The sequence below is a fragment of the Miscanthus floridulus genome, chromosome 14, assembly GCF_019320115.1.
Source record: "Miscanthus floridulus cultivar M001 chromosome 14, ASM1932011v1, whole genome shotgun sequence".
Classification (NCBI taxonomy): domain Eukaryota; kingdom Viridiplantae; phylum Streptophyta; class Magnoliopsida; order Poales; family Poaceae; genus Miscanthus; species Miscanthus floridulus.
The window spans coordinates 69,446,001-69,466,114 of record NC_089593.1 but is presented as its reverse complement, the minus strand read 5'-3'; the positions used below and the strand labels follow the sequence as shown (position 1 = coordinate 69,466,114).

At 45.2% G+C, this 20,114-nt stretch overlaps 1 protein-coding gene and 1 pseudogene across 1 annotated transcript; both read left to right on the top strand.

Moving 5' to 3' along the window:
- Positions 1-181: 181 nt before the first annotated feature.
- LOC136503669 (uncharacterized) lies at positions 182-10,330 on the top strand (annotated as a pseudogene).
- A 3,293-nt stretch (positions 10,331-13,623) lies between these two features.
- Positions 13,624-15,566, top strand: LOC136506035 (classical arabinogalactan protein 9-like). Its single transcript, XM_066501161.1, has 2 exons — positions 13,624-14,374; positions 15,157-15,566. Exons 1-2 carry the CDS (start codon positions 13,757-13,759, stop codon positions 15,253-15,255), a joined length of 717 nt encoding a protein of 238 aa, XP_066357258.1. The 5' UTR covers positions 13,624-13,756; the 3' UTR covers positions 15,256-15,566.
- Positions 15,567-20,114: the final 4,548 nt, after the last annotated feature.

Sequence of the window (20,114 nt, the reverse complement as noted above, 5' to 3'; positions counted from 1 at the left end):
TCCTTCTTTTTTCTAAAGAAAAACATCAAATGTCCACTCTGCTGCTCAAGCCAAGGCCTAGTAGCAAACCAGCTCACCTCGCTCTCTGCTCGTCTTCCCCCTCACACTGCTCACTCTCACTCACCCTCACACTGCTCACTCACTCACCCTCACTAGCAGGTTCCTCCGGTCCGTCCACCCCATGGCCCCCCTCGCCTCCTCCTCCTCGCCGCCGCCATCACCACGGCCTGTTCAGTTCACCCTCACTAGCAGGTTCAGTTCACCCTCGTCGCCGGCGACACCAATTCTGAACAGGTTCACGTTCATCCCTCACTAGCAGGTTCCAGTTCCTCCTCCTCGCCTCTCTCATTCTTTGATGTCCCCACGCCGGCTCAGTGAAGTTCACCCTCCAGTCCTCCACTTAACCACGCCGGAGACACCACTCTCGTCTCCAATCCATCCCTCGTCCGGGACCGATCGATCGAAGATGGCGCTCGATGCCTACGTGTCCGGCCGCTGGGTTCCACTTCCACGCGATCCCGAGGACGAGGGTGGGGACGGCGACCGCAGCCGCCGCCACCGCCGTTACGCCTCGACTGGCTGGACTATTGGTGTTGTTTCCTCATCGTCTTCGGCGTCTGCGTCATTGCCGCACAGTTCCGCGGCTTCTTGCTCGACGACGAGTACTCTGTCGTGAACGTCCTCCGGCTGCTCCTGACCAGAATGCACATCCTCGCGACCCAGTCCACTTCGTCTTCTCCGTCGCCGTCCAGCTGGGCCGCCCTTGCGCTGCTTCCCACCTGTCCAGCACCCGCCCTAAGCACGCCGCCGGTGTGCTACGGTACGCATGCCCTTCGATCCGATCGATCATCCACTTCCTTCTCTCCATCTCCCTCCTTAGCTGTCTAATCGATTTACATGTTCTGCATTTCTGCTTGACTTTAGCTGTCTAATAATCGATTTACTTGAAAATTATATACATACGTATGCCAGTGATGGCGAGTGCACATCTCTTGATGTTTGCATAGTGTGAATGTTTTCTTCTCTACTGACGATTGACCATGCATGCTACATTTTCTTCACAATCAAAAGAATAGGAGAAACCAGCAGCTGTCATGGTGCTGCCGCTGGGCAGTAGCGGCTCTGCAGATAGCAACTGGCGGAGCGATGAACAGGACAGCGATTACAAGGCGGCCGCCAAGAAGTGCTTTGACAGTCTTGTACGTGATGCTGCCTGGACCAGCGATGAATAAGAACAAGATGACATCACAAGGCCGCCATCAAGTGCTTTGACATGTTAGGTTGATCTCCCACCACGGATGGCCCAACGGCCACCTGGACCTTTGACCTCGTGCCCTGATCGAGGACGGCCAACCCTACATGATTGGTGGGCCCCCGTCACACTGCGCTATATAAAGAGGTGGAGGCTGACGACTCTCTTCATGAGGTTGATCTCAGCCGTACTCCCCACCGAAAAAATCATAAACCCGATCTAGTGAGGGGCGCAGCCAGTGACGGGAAGCCGCCGCCGTCTTCACCACCGTGACGCGACACCGTCACTGGGCCGCGCACCGACACCCTCTGCATTCACCGCCATCGTCATGGACGCGACCGGATCCAACCCCACATCACCACTATCTCCCCCTCCTCTCTATCTATTTAGATTTACATGTACTAGGATGCTTGTTCTTCATGTTCACACTAAGAAACACCCACTAGATCTACTCACGGTGATCCAGTTTATTTAACAATGGTATCAGTTGGCTAGGGCTATACATAGATCTAGTTTTCGGGATAGAAATAAGAAGGAGAAATAATCGATTTGTTTAAATCGAGTAGAGACAGACAAATGAAATTAAAATCCGAACAAAACCCTAACTCTAAGGCCGCTGATGTGGGGAGGGACCTACCGGTTTCCTCACCTGCCGCAACCACCATCGCGTGTCGCACGGGTAGAACACCGCCATCACGCGGGAAGAGCACTCGGATCGCCGGCGCTGGGAGGTCACGCCACCATGTGCTCTCCTCATTGGGCTCGGCGGTCAAGGGCACCACCACTAGTCTGCTCGACGGCGGCACGTCCACCTGAAAGCTCTAGTTTGGTTTTGGTGAATTGATGGAACCCTAAGTGCTAACCTAGTTTATCAAGTGATCATGATATAGGTAGCACACTCTAAGTGGTGAAGCAAATGAAGATCATGACATGATAATGGTAATGCCATGATGATGATCAAGTGCTTGGACTTGAAAAGAAGAAAGAGAAAAACAAAAGGCTCAAGGTAAAGGTATAAATGATAGGAGCCATTTTGTTTTGATGATCGAGACATTTAGTGAGTGTGATCACATTTAGGATCGATAGCCATACTATTAAAAGGGGTGAAACTCGTATCGAGATGCGGTTATCAAAGTGCCACTAGATGCTCTAACTCATTACATATGCATTTAGGATCTAGTGGAGTGCTAACACCCTTGAAAATGTTTGTGAAAATACGCTAACACATGTGCACAAGGTGATACACTTGGTGGTTGGCACATTTGAGCAAGGGTTAGAAACTTCACCGACGTCCTAGATAGAAAAGACAGAGGTCAATGTAAGTGACTAGACGCTGGTCTCGGTTGGACCGGCGCGTTCAGTCAGTGGCAGCAGAGGGCGCGCAGCGTCGGTCTCTGACCAGACGCTGGGTCACAAACTGACCGGACGCTGGAAGGCTGCGTCCGGTCCTGCTGACGTGGCAACACACAGTGTTGAGGGTGACTGACCGGACGCTGGCTGTGTCCGGTCAAGCATGATCGGACCCGTCCAGGCGTGAAAAGTCATCTCTGAATGCTTACTAGAAACAACCGGACGCTGGGGTTCAGCGTCTGGTCACTTTGAGCTGCTACGTCCGGTCATCACTTGACCGTTGAGATTGGGCGATCAACATTTGAAGAGAGGGGACACGTGGCATGCATCACGTGACCGGACGCTGGGGTCCAGCGTCCGATCGATATGATCGGAGCGTCCGGTCACCCCGTGTTGTGCCCAGTAAAGGGGTACAACGACTCTATTTCGTGGAGGCTTCTATTTAAGCCCCATAGCTGGCTCAAGCTCACTCTCTTGGCCATTTGTATTGACATAGCAACCTTGTGAGCTTAGCCAAAGCCCTCCCACTCATCTCCATCATAGATTCAATATATTTGTGAGATTGGGAGAGAATCCAAGTGCATTGCTTGAGTGTTTGCATCTAGAGGTACTTGGTGTTCGTGTTTCACTACAGGATTCACTTGTTACTCTTGGTTGTTGTCGCCACCTAGACGGCTTGGAGCAGCGAGGATCGTTGAGCGGAGGTTGGTGATTGTCTCCGGCTCCGATCGTGGTGATTGTGATGGGTTCTTGATCTTTTCCCGATGGAGAGCCAAAAGGTACTCTAGTGGATTGCTCGGGGCTTGTGTGATCCTCATCTTGTGTTAGTTGTACGGCACCCTATTGAGGGTTTGGCGTGTGATGCCAATTAGCTCGTGAACCTCCAAGTGAGTGAATCGCCACAACGAGGAGTAGCTTGTCGGTAAGCAAGTGAACCTCGGCAAAAATTATTGTGTTCATTATTTGATTCCGAGGTGATTGGTCTTTATTGGTATTCATTCTTGTGATTGATTGGCTCTTTCTTCGATACGGCAGTATAAACAAATTGCTCACTCTCTTTACATTACCGCAAACTTGTTGTCAAGCTCTTTAGTGTAGCTAGTTATGAGAGATTGTTAGTTTGGTTAGTGTGGTTCTTTAGTTAGCTTCTGAGAGCACACTAACTTAGTATAGTGTCATAGCTATTGTGTGGATGGAAATTATATAAACTAGAATAGTGGTAGGTGGCTTACATTTTTAGTAGGCTAGCGCAACACTCGCTTTGTCTCATAATTATCTAACCGATTTGTCAAGTGTTGTTGTAGAAATTTTTAATAGGCTATTCACCCCTCCTCTAGCCATTAGGACCTTTCACCACCCCGTGGTGGGTACGTGCACCGGCGAGGGGACCGGCGGCGACGCCGCCACCTTCCTTCGGCTACTTCTAGTGGCCGCCGTCACTAAGTAGGAAGGGAGGGGAGGAAGAAATGAAGAAGTTAGGGTTTTAGGGCTGTGGCCGCAGGGTTTTGTTTCTTCGATCAATTAGGAGTTTCCTGGCCCAGGCCTAGGTTGTGGCCTAGGCGTGGGGGAAGCATGGCGGGCCCCTTGATAGGCCGCTGCTAGGCCATGCGTGCATTGCTGCTACATGCGCTGGGCTGTTGCTGCGTTGCAAGCTGAGCCGCGCGCGCTGATGTGTTTTGCTAGGCCCCGCGGGGGAGGCCATGGGCTGCTGCGCGGTTTTGGGCTAGAATGCCAGTTTGCACAGTTATTAATAATTCTTAGTTTTGTTATTTTTTTAGAAGCAATTTAGATGAGTTTTTGCTATGTTTTGATGAATAATCTGTGTCAAAATTTGAACCAACGGAATAATTTTTCCAGAGAGTAGAAAAGTTCAATAAAATGCTTCTGGAAAAAAAAGACAAGTTTTCATGTTTCCGCTGCGAAGTTAAAGTTTATTATCCTCTAATTTAAATTGGAACCAATGGAAAAATCTAAATTGGAGGAGCAGCTGCTTTTATGTAATGTTTATGTTTATAATTTTGCTATTTTCTGACCAAAGTTGATGATAGCAATATTATAAATTGATTTGTTTTATGAATTTATGCATTAATTCTATTTTCTGCCCAGCGGTGATGTAGAATTAATGTAGAAGAATATTGTATGTTTTAATTTTAACCAACGTTAAATTAAGGCATGCAAATATTATATTATATTTTTCTCACTTTCTTTGACATTGTTTTCAGGACTCAATCCAATGGCATATATCTCCTAGATCCTAGCTCTTGATGGGAACAATTATCGGGCCTAGCGAGAGAAGTATGAGCTAGCACTTGCGTTGTCTGAGAAAGATTTAGCACTCACCTCTCCGTGTCCTACTAAGCCAGTGGACCTGGTGAGGAAAAAAAATAAGAATGATGCTGATTTCACTGCTAGAAAACAGGATCATGTAGAAGTAAGAATGAAATATGACCTTAAGAAGAAGAAATGGGACATATCAAACCGCAAATGCCTGATGGTGGCTAAGGCCACTATTGCAGATCCAATAAGGGGATCAATCCTAGACTGTGACACTGCCACAAAGTATTTACAGAAAGTGAAGAATCAGTTTACTGGCTCCACAAAAGCCACAACAAGTACACTGATTAAGAAATTAGTGAATGAGAAATACTCTGGTGGTGGAATAAGAGAGCACATACTAAAGATAAGCACCACGATAGCTAAGCTCAATTCAATGGATATGGGGCTCAAGGATGAGTTCTTAATTCATTTTATTTTTTCTTCTCTACCAAAAGAATATAAAACTTTTATTGTTAACTACAACATGCAACCCAACACATGGGATATTGAGAAGCTCATAGCAATGTGTGTGTAAGAAGAGGAGAGGCTAAAGTCCTCACATAGTGACTTTGCTCATTTTGTGAAGGACAATAGAAAGAGAAATTTTAACAAGAATGCTAAACCACAAGGGAAACCTCAGCAGGATGGTAGTTCCTCCTCCAAGTCATAGGGAAAGGCCCCTCAGAATGCTCAAAATCAAAAGTCCAACTACTTTGAAGTGGACAAAGACCAATGCAAGTGTTGCAAGAAGCGTGGACATTACCAGAGAGACTGTCCAGAGTTCCTAAAGTACCTTCTGAGGAATGGTGAGGATATTATTACATTCATAAATGAATTTTTGTATTTAAGTTATGCAAAATCTACTTGGTGGATTGACTTAGGTGTAACTATTCATGTTATAAATTCATTACAAGGATTCCATACGAGGACCCTGCAACGAGGATCAAGAAGAATTAAAGTAGCAAATGGAGTAGAAGCCGAAGTTGAAGCCATTGGAGATCTTTGTTTAGAATTACATAATGGTTTTGTACTTAGGCTTTCATATGTTTTTTATGTACCCTCTTTGAGCAGAAACTTGATTAGTGTGTCACGTTTAGATGATGATGGATTTGATTGCCATTTTGGTATTGGCAAATGTCAGATTGTGTTTAATAATAGATGTGTTGGTCTTGCCTTCCGACAAGACAAGCTTTATTTATTATCACTTTCTGAGAATGTGAATCATGTGACCACTAAGAATGAGAATGCCTCTTCATCTATGAATGCAAGAAATAAGCGGAAGAGAGTTCATGATGTATTGTCGAAATTATGGCATTGTCGTTTAGGCCATATTTCGAGGGGGGATAGAACGTTTGATTAAAGAATCAATTCTTCCGCCATTAAAATTTTCAGATTTAGAATAATGCATTGATTGCATTAAAGGAAAGTATGTTAAAAAGATAAAGAAAGACGTCAAACGAAGCGTAGGAATTTTAGAAATAATTCACACAGATATCTATGGTCTGTTTCCTGTGAAAAGTGTAGATGGTTATGCTTCATTTATAATATTCACAGATGACTATTCTCATTATGGCTATATTTATCCAATTAAAGAAAGAACAGAATCATTGGATAAATTTAAGATATTTAAGGTTGAAGTAGAGAAACAACATAATTTAAAGATTAAGATAGTAAGATCCGACCGTGGGGGAGTACTACGGTCGGCACACCCCGTATGGCCAAGTTCCTGGACCTTTTGCAAGGTTCTTACAGAAAAATGGCATAGTTGCCCAGTACTCTACACCGGACAAACCTCAGCAGAATGGAGTAGCTGAAAGACGCAACCGTACCTTAATGGATATGGCGAGAAGCATGATAAGTTACTGTATGCTACCGATAAGTTTATGGATGGAGACGTTAAAAACCATCATTCATATTATTAATTGAGTGCCAAAAAAATCGGTGCCTCAAACACCGTATGAGCTGTGGACACGAAGAGAACCCTCACTTAATTATTTACGTGTGTGGGGTTGTCCAGCTGAGACTAAAGTTTTTAACCCAAACATAGGGAAGTTGGACTCCAAGACAGTCAGCTGCCATTTTATTGGCTATCCAGATTAGTCAAAAGGCTATCGCTTCTATTGTCCTCACAGACATACGAAGTTTATAGAAATAAAACACATTGTGTTCTTGGGAGAAGACATGATAAGGGAGAGAAGAGTAGCGTGAGAAATTAACCTAGAGGAGAAGCGGGTACATGTGCCTACTCTAATGGTTCAGGAACCATTCTTCACATTGCCTGTTGTTCTTGCACCAATAGTGCAAAACACTATAGTGACAACACCTGTTGTTAGTTCTCTCATGGAGGCAATAAATGAACAAGAGGAACGTGTCCTTTAGGATCCTATAGAACCCATTGTCACACATGAGGAAGAGCAACAACAACCTTAGGTAGAACAAGCGTCAACCAGCGAGGCCCCTAGAAGGTCTCAAAAAGTTAGAAAATCAACTATTCCTAATGACTTTGAAGTATATGAATGTGAAATGGAGGGTGATCCCACCTCATTTGAAGAAGCCATGAGAAGCGCTTATTCATTTAAGTGGCTTGAAGCCATGCAAGATGAAATAAAATCAATGAGTATCAACAGTGTTTGGGACTTAGAAATAATTCCTAAATGAGCCAAGACAATAGGCTGTAAATGGGTCTACAAAATTAAACATGACTCTAGAGGGAACATAGAAAGATTTAAAGCGTGACTTATGACGAAGGGTTTCACGCAAAGAGAAGGAATAGATTACAATGAGACATTTTGTTCAGTCTCATGTAAGGATTCATTTAGAATTATAATGGCGCTTGTAGCACATTATGATTTAGAATTACATCAGATAGATATAAAGACGGCATTCTTCTACGGGGATTTGGAGGAAAATGTTTACATGGCACAACCAAAAGGTTTTGTTGTTGAAGGAAAAGAACGTATGGGATGTCGCCTAAAGAAATCCATTTACGGATTAAAACAAGCTTCGAGACAGTGATATTTAAAGTTTGATAGTACAATAAGAAAGTTTAGGTTTAAAGAGAATATAGATGACAATTGTGTTTATGCAAAGTTCAAGAATGAGAAATATATTTTCCTAATCCTGTATGTGGATGACATCTTACTTGCTAGTAGTGATGTCAATCTACTTTAGAAAACAAAAAAGTTCTTGTCCTCGAATTTCGATATGAAGGACCTCGGTGAAGCTTCGTTTGTTCTAGGAATAGAAATTCACCGAGATAGAACAAATAGGGTTTTAGGTTTATCCCAAAAGGCATACTTAGAAAAAGTTCTAAAGAAATACAATATGTAAAATTGTAAGCCTTCACTTGCTCCCATAGTCAAGGACGATAGATTTGGGGAATTTCAATGTCCCAAGAACCAATATAAGATCGATCAAATGAAAGCGGTTCCATATGCTTCAGCTGTCGATAGTTTATAGTATGCTCAAGTGTGTACACACCCTGACTTAGCATTTGTTACCGAGTTACTTGGTAGATACCAGAGTAATCTAGGAATAGAAAACTAAAGACTGGTAAAGAAAGTCTTGCGTTATTTGCAAGGAACGAAAAGCCTAATGCCAACGTACAGAAGATTTGATTCCCTACAGATAGAGGGGTATTCAGATTCAGATTATGCGGGAGATGATAAAAAGTCCACGTCTGGGTATATATTCACTCTCGTAGGAGGAGCTATATCGTGGAAAAGCTCAAAGCAAACCATCACTACATCGTCTACGATGTATGCCAAGTTTGTAGCATGTTTTGAGGCCACGGGACAGATGAATTGGCTAAAGAAATTCATACCCGGATTGAAAGTGGTAGACGACATACATAAGCCACTAAAGTTGTACTACAATAATAATCCAGCAGTATGTTATGCTCACAACAATAAGTTAAGTGGTGCTGTCTAACACATTGACATAAAGTATTATGTTGTGAAAGATAAAGTCTGTGATCATATAATTAGTCTTGAGCATATAAGAACAAAAAAGATGCTAGCGGATCCGTTTATAAAAGGCTTATCACCCAACGTGTTCAGAGAATACTTAGCCGACATGTGTTTAAGGGAAGCCTATGATTCCTGGACAATTAGGGCTCAGTTAAGAAACTGTTTCAAAACAAAGAGGTGCATTATGGCTGTTAATCTAATGGCAATTGACCATTATGATGAGGCACGCTCTATGTACTGATCCGTGATGGAATGGGAAAAGAAATAAGTGTTAAGTTTAAGTATAAAGTTTAAAAGTATAAGTTGAAATCAAGGGGGAGAATATTAGGTTGATCTCCCACCACGGATGGCCCAATGGCCACCTGAGCCTTAACCTCGCGTCCTAATCGGGGGCGCCCAACCCTAAATGGTTGGTGGGTCCCATCACACTACGTTATATAAAGAGGTGGGGGCTGGCGGCTCTCTTCACGAGGTTGACCTGAGCCGTACTCCCCACCAAAAAAACTCTAAACCCGATCTAGTGAGGGACGCAGCCAGTGATGGGAAGTCGCCGCCGTCTTTGCCACCGTGACACGACACCATCACTGGACCGCGCCGACACCACACTGGACTGCACCACCGAATTCCACTGCACCGCACCGACACCCTCTGCATTCACCGCCATCGTCATGGACGCGACCGGATCCAACCCCAAGGCCGCTGATGGTCGGTAACATCACCACTATCTCCCTCTCCTCTCTATCTATTTAGATCTACATGTACTAGGACGCTTGTTCATCATGTTCACACTAAGAAACACCCACTAGTAGCCTGTTCGGAACTATTGGCTTGTTCGTTGCTGGTTCGTGAGAAAGTACTGCTGGCTGATTTGTGTGAGAAAAAAAATACTATTCCTAACTGAAAATATTATTCATGTAAACAGTATGCGTGTGAGAGGGCTGGTCAGCACGGGTCAGCCAGCCGCTCCAGCCGAACAGGCTTGATCCAGTTTATTTAACATGTCAGTCTTGTCCGTGACGCCGCCAGGATCAGCTTCGTTTGGAGCTACGACCCTATTCGTCTGACTCGTCAGTGTAACATCTACTCGTACTTATATTTTTGCACTCTCTTTACGTGCTACCTCAGTTTATAAAAGAACGTAATTATGGGCCGCGCTCGTCAATCTGTCTCAAGTTTAACTAGATTTATAGTAAATAGTATTAGTATTTATATGTCTAAATAAATTTATTATAAAAATATATTCTATAACTAATCTAACGGTTCTTATTTTATATCATGAATATTATTATTTTTATATAGATTTAGTTAAAATTTAAATGACTTCTTCTCGAAAAACGAGAATTGTATTCGTAGACGGAATCAATACATGATTCCAATCGACCACTGAAGGCGATTTATATACTGTACTTTCTGATTGTGCCTTGATGATCCACCTCCGACATGAATGAGAAGGTCTGTTAGGAATCCTGTATCAAAGCCCAAGGACTCTACTGGAGAAAGAGAAGAGCCCAAGAAGCAGGAGGCCTGCCAAGATCTTTGGGCATGAATGGCTTAATCGGTAGAACACATCAGTTGCATCTGTGGAGAGGCTGACGCCAGTTGGCTCTGCTCGCTTGAACTATTTGAGCAGTACTTTTTAGCAAACTTTCTCTTATAATAAATCAGCATAAATATTATTGCTGTAAGAGGAGAAAACTGAAATTAAAAAAAAAAGATGAGAAAACTGATTTGGATGCTCCGGTCTGTTGGTGGCAAGTTGCAGCTCGAGGTCGCTAGAGACATCCTCGTCCACCGCTACCTATTCGTACTATTAATCGAGAGATACCGTAGATTGTAACCATTGGGGGTCTAGAGCTTGGCGCATGCCCCTCGCACTCGTCTTCAAGTCACCATGAGAGTGGAGGAGCAGTTCACACTAATCCTCTTGAAGGTTGATGAGCAGTCGAAGGGGATCTCGGAGAGCAATCAACGGCTCAACGAGGTTCGGGAGTTGGTGGCGGATCTGACGGCGGCGAAGGGCAAATTCGATCTATGCAAGCCAAAGTCGACAAGGGAGTCACTGGTCTCTACACCAGCATCGACAACCTTCGTTGCCAACTCCAAACGCTACAACCCCCATCGACCGTGGATCCTCCCCCAGCGGCGACTGATGCTTGAATCTCCACCAAGACACCGGCGCCTGCGCATCTGGGTGCTTCCTCAGCTCATACGAGGCGGCATCTTGGTAAATTTGCCAACATTCATCGAAGTGTTGGTGAATTAATAAAACTCCTAAAAACCTATTTTTAACCTTAGAGAATTCATTTAAAATGTTTTAACTAAAAAAACTGAAACCAGTTCGGATCTCCCTAAGATCAAGCTCTATATTATGGCGTCTAGTTTGGAATTATTTGAATATTCCATAGACTAATTTTGGTGTTTATTTGCAGGTGAAATGCTTTCGGTATGTATTATAATTATTTGTTGACATCGACAATCCAAACTACACAAAACATCTAAGTAACTAAGACAACAACACATGTGTAATGTAACTACATCAAACTTGATTCTACTTAATACGAACACAAGTATCACCCCCCATGTTGTCTACACTAACGTGATCATAGGAGCACATATAATCAAGTGGCACTAACAAGATCAAATGACACTTGTTGTCACAGCATCCATCCCTGATGATGCTGCTGAAAGCAACGAGGCTGGTGGGAAGGATGTTACTAATACTGAAGCCCAGAATCAAGGAAGGAGCTCAAGGCCCAAGCAAACTCGGAGGCCCGAACCGGCGTACGATGGCCCAGACTGGGTGGCCCAGCGTTCGGGCGTGCGGCAGTGGGGCGTGAAGGAGCCGTTATATAGCTGAAGGGAAAGGGGGGAGAAAGCAAGGAAGAACATGGCCGGGTGCGTCCGGAGATCGACGAGCTAAGCTCGACGTATCCCAAATCCACTCTCACTATTCCGTGTTAAATTCGTGTTAAACTCGTGAATCCACTAGTAGTATTGTAACACTTGTATTCATGCTAAATAGAATCAAGTATGATGTGGTTAAATACTTTTGCCATGCTAAATCAAAATTCCATGCATTTTCTAAGACTATATATGAATTTTAGGATTTTTTATTGCGTAGTTTTCTAGGAAAAACATTTGGATGACTTTTTACAAAAATATTATTTGTGCTCCAGTTTACCCCTGAAAATCAATGTAGTCTGTTTTACCCGTTTGGCGGTTGATGTGGCGCCACATAGGATGGCTAAGGCCTTTCCCAACGCTTCTTTTTTAGTTGTAACCGGCCCCAAGGGTTATGTAGGATCGGATAAAAAAGTAGATGCTCTGCACTTGTCATAGTGGTTTGCAGAAGCTCCATATGCTTGAGGAGAGAAGGTGGTCCATGCTAAAAAAAGAAAAGGGAGAGGAGATAAAGGTAAGGCATGGTGAAAGAAAAAAAATTATGTACAAACTACCAGCAGTGATAGTTTGCATTGTGTGAATAGTGGTCTCAATATTTCCTAGTCTATGTAGATCACTTTATCTGTACAGAACTACTAGAAGTGTTAGCCTCCACTGTTAGTGCCGTGACTAGCCCACGTTAGATAAAAACGCTGTCTAAACCACTACGGTGGGAAAAATTGGTTTTAAAAAGTTAAGGAAAACTCCGGTTTTATAGATGGAGGAGAAAATTGTTGGGTTCAATTCTACTTTTTTCCGCGAAGAAGTGCGACAGGACAACTGTAATGTGGGCCCACTAAGGCCTTCGATATGCAATTGCTAGCCTTTTCCTCTTTGCACTGTTACCCTCGTGAGCATCTTTCGGTAAAAAAAAACCCTCGTGGGCATCTTGGCATTGCTTGCCACTTAAGAAAAATCAAAGATCCATTTTTTTTCTAAAAGAGAAACACCAAAGATCCTCTTCTCAGGGGGTGTTTGGTTCTTTAGTCGCTCCTAAAATTCATGTCACATCGAATGTTTAGATACTAATAAAGATCATTAAATATAGATTAATTACAAAATCAATTACATAGATGGAGGCTAATTTGTGAGACGAATTTTTTAAGCCTAATTAATTCGTCATTAGCATATGTTTACTGTAGTACCGCGTTGTCAAATCATGGACTAATTAGGCTTAAAAGATTCGTCACGTAAATTAGTCACAAGTTGTGCAATTAGTTTCATAATTAATCTATATTTAATACTCCATGCATTTGTCTAAACATTCGATATGACAAGAATTTTAGGAGCTCATGTAGAAACCAAACATGCCCTTAAAACTGAAAGAGGACAAAACAGAGAGGAAGAACAGACAAAGGTTAGAGTCAAAGTAGAGGGAGCCTCATTAGCATGATGAATCTCTTCGAGGCTTTGTGAGGAGTCACTAGCTAGGTCATCTTTGTACTAATCATGTACTAATCACCATCATGCATTTGAGAATCAGATTCACTGACCACGCTCTTTCAATTTTCAAAAGTTTGTTTCTCCTCCATCCTCTTCCACACCGCTTGAACTTAGAAGTTTGTGGCCGAGAAAACTCAGTAAAATTAAAAAAAAAAGTTCCCCAATGTTCACTTCTCTCTCGCACACACATCTCTCTCTCTCTCATGCAGTCCATACTCCATCGTGTTGCAGTTGCAGTACATCAGCCTTTGTTCAGGCATCAGAGACCCAGAGCCAGGTCCTTTCACATGCCCACACACAGCCTTTGAAGCCAAGGCCAGTAGAAACCAGCTCACCTCGCTCTCTGCTCTTCTTCCCCCTCACAAGTCACACTTCTCTCTTCTCCCTGCTCTCACTCAGAGACTCCTCACTCCCTCACACTGCAGAGCCCGAGTGCAGACCAGACCGCGGAGCGCTGGCGAGCAGGTTCCTCCGGCCCGTCCTCCCCATGGCCCCTCACCGCCAACTCCAGCTGCTCCTCCTCGCCGCCGCCATCACCGCGGCCTGGTCCCAGTCACCGGCCGCCGCGCCGTCCGTCTCCCGCTCCGGCTCCGCCGCGCATTCCCCCACCTCATCCTCCTCATCTACTGCCGCCAACGCTCCAAGCCCGTCCTCCTCCAAGAACAACAGCCCCATCTCCACCTCGCCCGCCGCGTCCCCGTCCCAGTCCCACGCCGGCGGCAAGCTAACCTCCCCGGCCGCCTCCCCAGCGCCCAGCCACACCCCGTCCCCACCGACGCCGCCCACTCCAGCCCCCATTAGTTCCTCCCAGCCGCCCGCATTGTCGCCCGCGGCCACGGCGCCGGCGCCCGTCGTGAGCGTGAGCGCTCCTCCGCCCGCCGCCGCGTCCTCCCCGCCGGCGCTCCCTCCCCCGGCCCCAGCGCTGGCCCCCGCGCCGTCGTCGTCGCCTCCGGCCCCGGCGCCCGTCCTCCTCGCCGCGCCCGCGCCCAGAAAGAAGCCGACGAAGAAGAAGCACGCGGCGGCGGCCCCGCTCGCCGCCGCGTCCCCGGCCACCACCAGCGCCGGCCTCGCCCCCGGCTCTGGCCCCTCCACCGCCGACATGATGGTACGTGACCACACTGAGGCCGTGTTTAGGTCGTTGAAATTCGAGAATCTGGCTATTGTAATATTTTCGTTTTTATTTAGTAATTAATATTTAATTATAAACTAATTAGATTTAAAATGTTAGTCTTGTGATTTTCAATCAACCGATTTTTAATTAAACTATATAATTAGTTTTTTTTCATCTATATTTAACGTTTTATGTACGTATTTCAAGATAATTACCGTAGCACTTTTTGAGAAGTTCTTAGAACTAATAAACAAGACCTGAGCACTGCACCTCTCTCCACGTACTGACTGTACTCCTAGATCAGCGGTAGCGGCAGGCTAGGTGCGCTGCGCCTGCACACGTGTCGCGACCGCAGCCGTCGGGGTTGCGAACCCGGGCGCATTTGATCCCACCACCACCACCGTCCACCGGGCGCAGGCAGCCATGCACATGCACCGGCTCGCGGGCGCGGAGGCCGAGGCACGGGCGCCGTTCCGCACCGGGCCCCACGCGTCAGCGAGAGGCATGTCTGTCGGGTCAAAGCATCGGAGGCCGCCGAACCCGCCGGGCTCCGGACCCGCGCACGCGCGCAACCCCTACTCGATGCTTCGTGGGCCCGACCTGGCGGAGGTTCGGGTGTGGGTACGGCCACGCGTGTCCGTAGGTGCACCAATAATTTCCGCCGCGGGAGTCGGGACGTGTAGCCGTTCGTCGGCTTGTGCGTAAAACTGCGTGGTCAATGCACTTTTGACTCAGCTGTCTGGCTGACTGGCTTGTGGGCCCCTCTTTCTTTGCAGAGCGTAGCGGCGCGGGGCCGCGGCGGGTGGACAGCGGGAGCAGCTGCGGCGGTGCTTGTTCTGGTGGTGTCGCTGACGGTGGGTCCGATGCTGGCGTGAGGATTGGTGGGGCCACCTTTCAGGGTCGAGAGAGTTGTTTGATGTGATGTGATGGGAGCAGAAGGCCTGCATGTACGTGTCTGATGTCATGGAGTAGAGTAGAGTACATTGGGCACTGTATTTTGTGCTACTGCAGCACGTTATTCTCTCTGCATGGATGGACTTGAGGCTCCGAATATAGCACCACCAATCGGACTGTTGGTTTCACTGATTTCGGCTGTTTCAACGTTGTTCCGTGCCGCATTGTATTGTTGCAGAACATTTTCATGTTTGATGACTTCTACCGGTGCCTATTATGCTATGATGGACATTGCTTCTTGCCCTGCTCGTTTCGCTGAAACGAGCAGTTCGCTGATAAGCCAGACTTGTAAGTATGGACTATTTTTCTCCTTAGGCTATGTTCGGTTTACCTTATAATTCTATTTATTCGGCTTTTTTTTTTTTAGTTAAAACAGTATTTTTCTCTCACAACAATTTAGCTGAAACAGTATTTTTCATCGAATTTCCATTTAAGCGAACTGTACCTTTTTCTTTTTCTTAAGGCTGTTTCGGTCTTTCCCATAGGGTACACTCACTCTGCACGTAGGGGCACTTTTCTCTTGGTGGTGTTGGCGCGCACACACTCTAGTATTGTGTATTGTCCCAATATCGATAAAAATTTGCTCGGTAGTCCAGTAGTCTAAGGTGGTAGATTTGTTCTCAGAGGTGAGCGAGATCAGGAGCAAGATGGTAATAGAGATATAAGACACAAGATTTATACAGGTTTAGGCCGTCAGCGTAACGTAAAACTCTACGTCATGTACTCTGTTATTTTGTATTGATTGGGTATGAGATTGGGATATGATATTGGATCTGCCCTCTACGGGATCCCTCTGTGGGATTACAAGGTGAATATCCTATTTGGTACAATATCTCATAAATCATAACTTGCGGCACACGCCTTGATCTTGTGGGCTGGGTGACCTTCGATGGCGCGGCCCATGCCCTGTCTTGTGGGTACCGGGGGTCATATCCCCCACAGCTAGTCTCCGAGCGCCTTGTATCCTTTGGCGATGCCGTCTTAATCAAGTTCAAGCAGTTTGTCGCGAAGCCGATCTCCATTAGTTGACGAACCAAGCGGTGAGTATAAAAGCCGACAAGCTCGACTGGGTGACTTGGGTGGTGAAAATGCCTACTGACTAGTTTAATCACCCAGCCGAGCTGTGGAGACAATTGTCGAGCTACTTAACTGACCGACATACCTCGGACTTTACCAAGTGAAGCTTGTCAGAAGGATGTAAGGGGCTCAAGATAAAATTTAAAAATTGTCCACCTTAGACGAAGTCCGGCCACTTAGTCTCCTTAGTCGATAAAGAGGGTAAGTCAGAAGAGAAGCACTACATTCACCGCTAGGTGAAGTGTAGCCACTTAGTCCCTGAGCCTGCGAGAAGATGAAGAATGAATCTTGTAGCAGGGTCAAAAAAAAGTAAATCTGAAATGTACTTATCAAGGTCCCCGACGTACTGCCTAGGATCAGCACCCTGATCCGAACAACATTGAGCAACTTAATAGCACACCAGCTTTAATCAGTGTGAAGCGAAGACGTGGCAAAATCCGACAACCAGGGGAGTCCCCAGCTTAGCGGGCGGGCACAGGTCGGCGATGAAGCGAGTGCCTACCTCAACTGGCAGGCGCTGATCGACGATGAAGCGAGTCCCTAGCTCAGCTGGCGGACGCTGTCGGCGATAAAGCGAGTTCCTAGCTCAGCTGGCGGGCGCTGGTCGACGAGGAGAGCATGAGCATTGCTTCAGTCTTCTGATACAATCTCTTTTTGAGGGCATCTAAAATCATGTCGTTTGCCCATTGGTGACTGAAACGTACTTGACCAAGATACATCGGTCCTCGCAGAAATCTCAAAAATGGTGTCCGGTGAAAGTGGATCCCAAGTCGGTGATGATACTATTCGGGAGACCGAGCAGTCCGATCAACTGGTGAGCGGTGAGGTGAGCGACGAGTAGAAGAGACCGACGAACGGTGAAGTGAGCGCCGAGCAGCTGATCAGCACCGAAGTGAAAGTCGAGCAATCCGAGCAGGGAAGTGAGTACGCACGGAGTGCCAAGTGATGTAATCATCCGGATGATGATCCTTTGGTCCTTCCTGACTGATCCAGTCACCGAGCGTAAACTCGTTGACCGAAACAGGCCCCTGAAATAAAAATATGTAGAACGTGTAGTTCATGATGTAAAAATAAAATATATGAACTCGGCGATGAAGGCAGTAGATCGGAGTAAATAAACATTGGAGTTTGTTCATATTTAAGGTATGAATAACATCCTTCTAGTTGGTTCGTCATCGCGTCACCAGCCCTGACTAACCTAAACTCTATAGTGCGGAGTGGTCGGCACCCGTGTACGCGTAAGAGAGAGAGCGTCGCCAAGGAGCCATTGCTGACTATCCGTAACGCAGAGCATGGCTCGTGCACGTGTAGGAGCGATGTCGAGGACAGGACCGCTTCTGGATAATGCGAGTGAGAACGTGGCTAGTTGGCGAGTTCGATGGAGTATATTAGGTGAGCGGAGCTTTTTAAAAGTATTTATCATGGAGAATGAATGGAGAAGTAACAGTTGAAGAAAAACCATGGAGAAAACTTTATTGGATGTAGATATAAGAAGAGTACTTATCTTTAGTTAGAACGTCTGGTCGGCTGTGTGTGACATTATCTGATCGGTGTCGACGTAATCGCCCGGCCCTCAAGCTTGCCAGCTTGTCACGATCATCATTGCGCCATTCCTCGCGGCGTTCATTATTGCGACTGGGCGGTCAGGGAGGTGAACCCGGACGATGTCGTCTTTATGTCGCTGGTCGGCCTTAGGCAGACCAGATTCGGAGAGATCGTTAGCTGGTCGGCCTTCGGAGAAGCGATGCTTAATGACGATGATGCTGATCTTGAGGTACACCATCTCGCTCGCCATGGATCAAGCGCACACCCCTACCTGGCGTGCCAACTGTCAACAAAACTTGCTCGGCAGTCCACAAAGGGGTAGCCCAAGGTGATAGATTTGTTCTTAGAGGTGAGCGAGATCAGGAGCGAGATGATAATAGAGACACAAGACACAAAATTTATACGGGTTTAGGCCGTCAGCGTGACGTAAAACCCTATGTCATGTGCTCTGTTATTTTATATTGGTTGGGTATGACATTGGGATCTGATATTGGATTTGGCCTCTAGGAGACCCCTGCCCCTCCTTATGTACTCTAGAGGAGTGGGATTATAAGGTGAATATTCTATTTGGTACAATATCTAATAAATCATAACTTGGCGGACGCCTTGATCTTATGGGCTAGACCACCTTTGATGGCGCGGCCTATGTCCTGTCTCGTGGGTACTGGAGGTCATATCCCCCACACCTAACCACAAAATCATCCTTAAAATTTGCTGGCCCCGTTCGCTTGTCTTAAAAATGGCTTGTTCGGCTTCTTTTTTCAGCCGGAACAGTATTTTTCTCTCACAACAATTCAGCCGGAACAGTGTTTTTCAGCCAGTTTCAGCCAAGTTTCAGACCAGCGAACGGGGCCGCTATATGACCAACTACCAAATGGTTGGGATGAAAACTTGTACCGTTGCCCCCATTCATCGATAATGTTGTATTGTACTCCCTCCGTGCAAAAAAAAATATTATTTTTTACTTTTAGATTTCTTATTTGACCATCATTCTTATTCAAAATTTTTATATAAATATTATTTATTTTATTATGACTTATTTTAGCATTAGAGATACTTTAATAATAATTAATTTTATAATTTATATAAAATTTTTAATAAAATGATGTCTAAAATAAAAAAACATCATTCTTTTCGACGGAGGGAGTACCACCGGCTCCGGAAGAACTAGGGAATTAAAATTGTGCAGTGAAGACAACCGCCAGTGCCAAACCAGCGTCTGTAATTAATTTGATGGCAGTGCTCTGCTCTCCATGATCGAGACTTGTCCTGTGTAGTCTGTACAGCTTCAGTCTTGGAAGCTGCCCATGGTCACAGTGGGGTCTTGTTTAGATGTCATTCAAATTCCAAGTTTTTTCACTCTCTCTCTATCACATCAATTTTTAGCCGCTTGCATGGAGTATTAAATGTAGGTAAAAAAAATAACTAATTGCATAGTTTAGTTCGAAATCATGAGATGAATCTTTTGAGCCTAGTTGATCCACGATTGAACAATATTTGTCAAATAAGACGAAAGTGCTACTATTCATCGGGTTGGAATTTTTTCACAATCTAAACGAGGCCTGAGTAAACTCTGTTGCCGCTAGCCTGCTAGCTTATTTTATTCGAGACGAAGAAGGCCAAACTATATACATTTGAATTCTGTATCTAAACTATACTCGAATCCTGCCACTTATGGACTAAAAAAATGACTCTAATCTTCTTTTCCACAAATAAGGCCTTGTTTAGTTTATCCTTAAAAACTTTACATCGTGTCACATCGAATGTTTGGACACCTATATGAAGTATTAAATATAGACTTAAAAAAATAACTAATTGCACAATTTTTGAGTAATTTGCAGGACGAAACTTTTAAGTCTAATTAGTCCATGATTTGATAATAAAGTGCTATAGTAACACATGCGCTAATGATGGATTAATTAGGCTTAATAAATTTGTCTCGCGGTTTACAGACGGATTATGTAATTTGTTTTTGTATTAGTATCAAAACACCCCATGTAACACATCCGTATAACACCCGATGTGACATCAAAAACTTTACACGGATGAACTAAACAAGACCTAAATCAACCGTGCACGGTGTGCTTGCCTCCTGAATCCAGATGGTGGCCCTGTCCTCATCATATCCATCTAGATTTAGGCTCTATTTGATACACAA

Bases quoted from the DNA above. Each gene is read 5' to 3' on its own strand.
- LOC136506035 (XM_066501161.1), top strand. From the start codon at position 13,757: ATGGCCCCTCACCGCCAACTCCAGCTGCTCCTCCTCGCCGCCGCCATC. The intron at 14,375-15,156 runs GTACGTGACCAC...CTTTCTTTGCAG, and splicing joins CCTCCACCGCCGACATGATG to AGCGTAGCGGCGCGGGGCCG.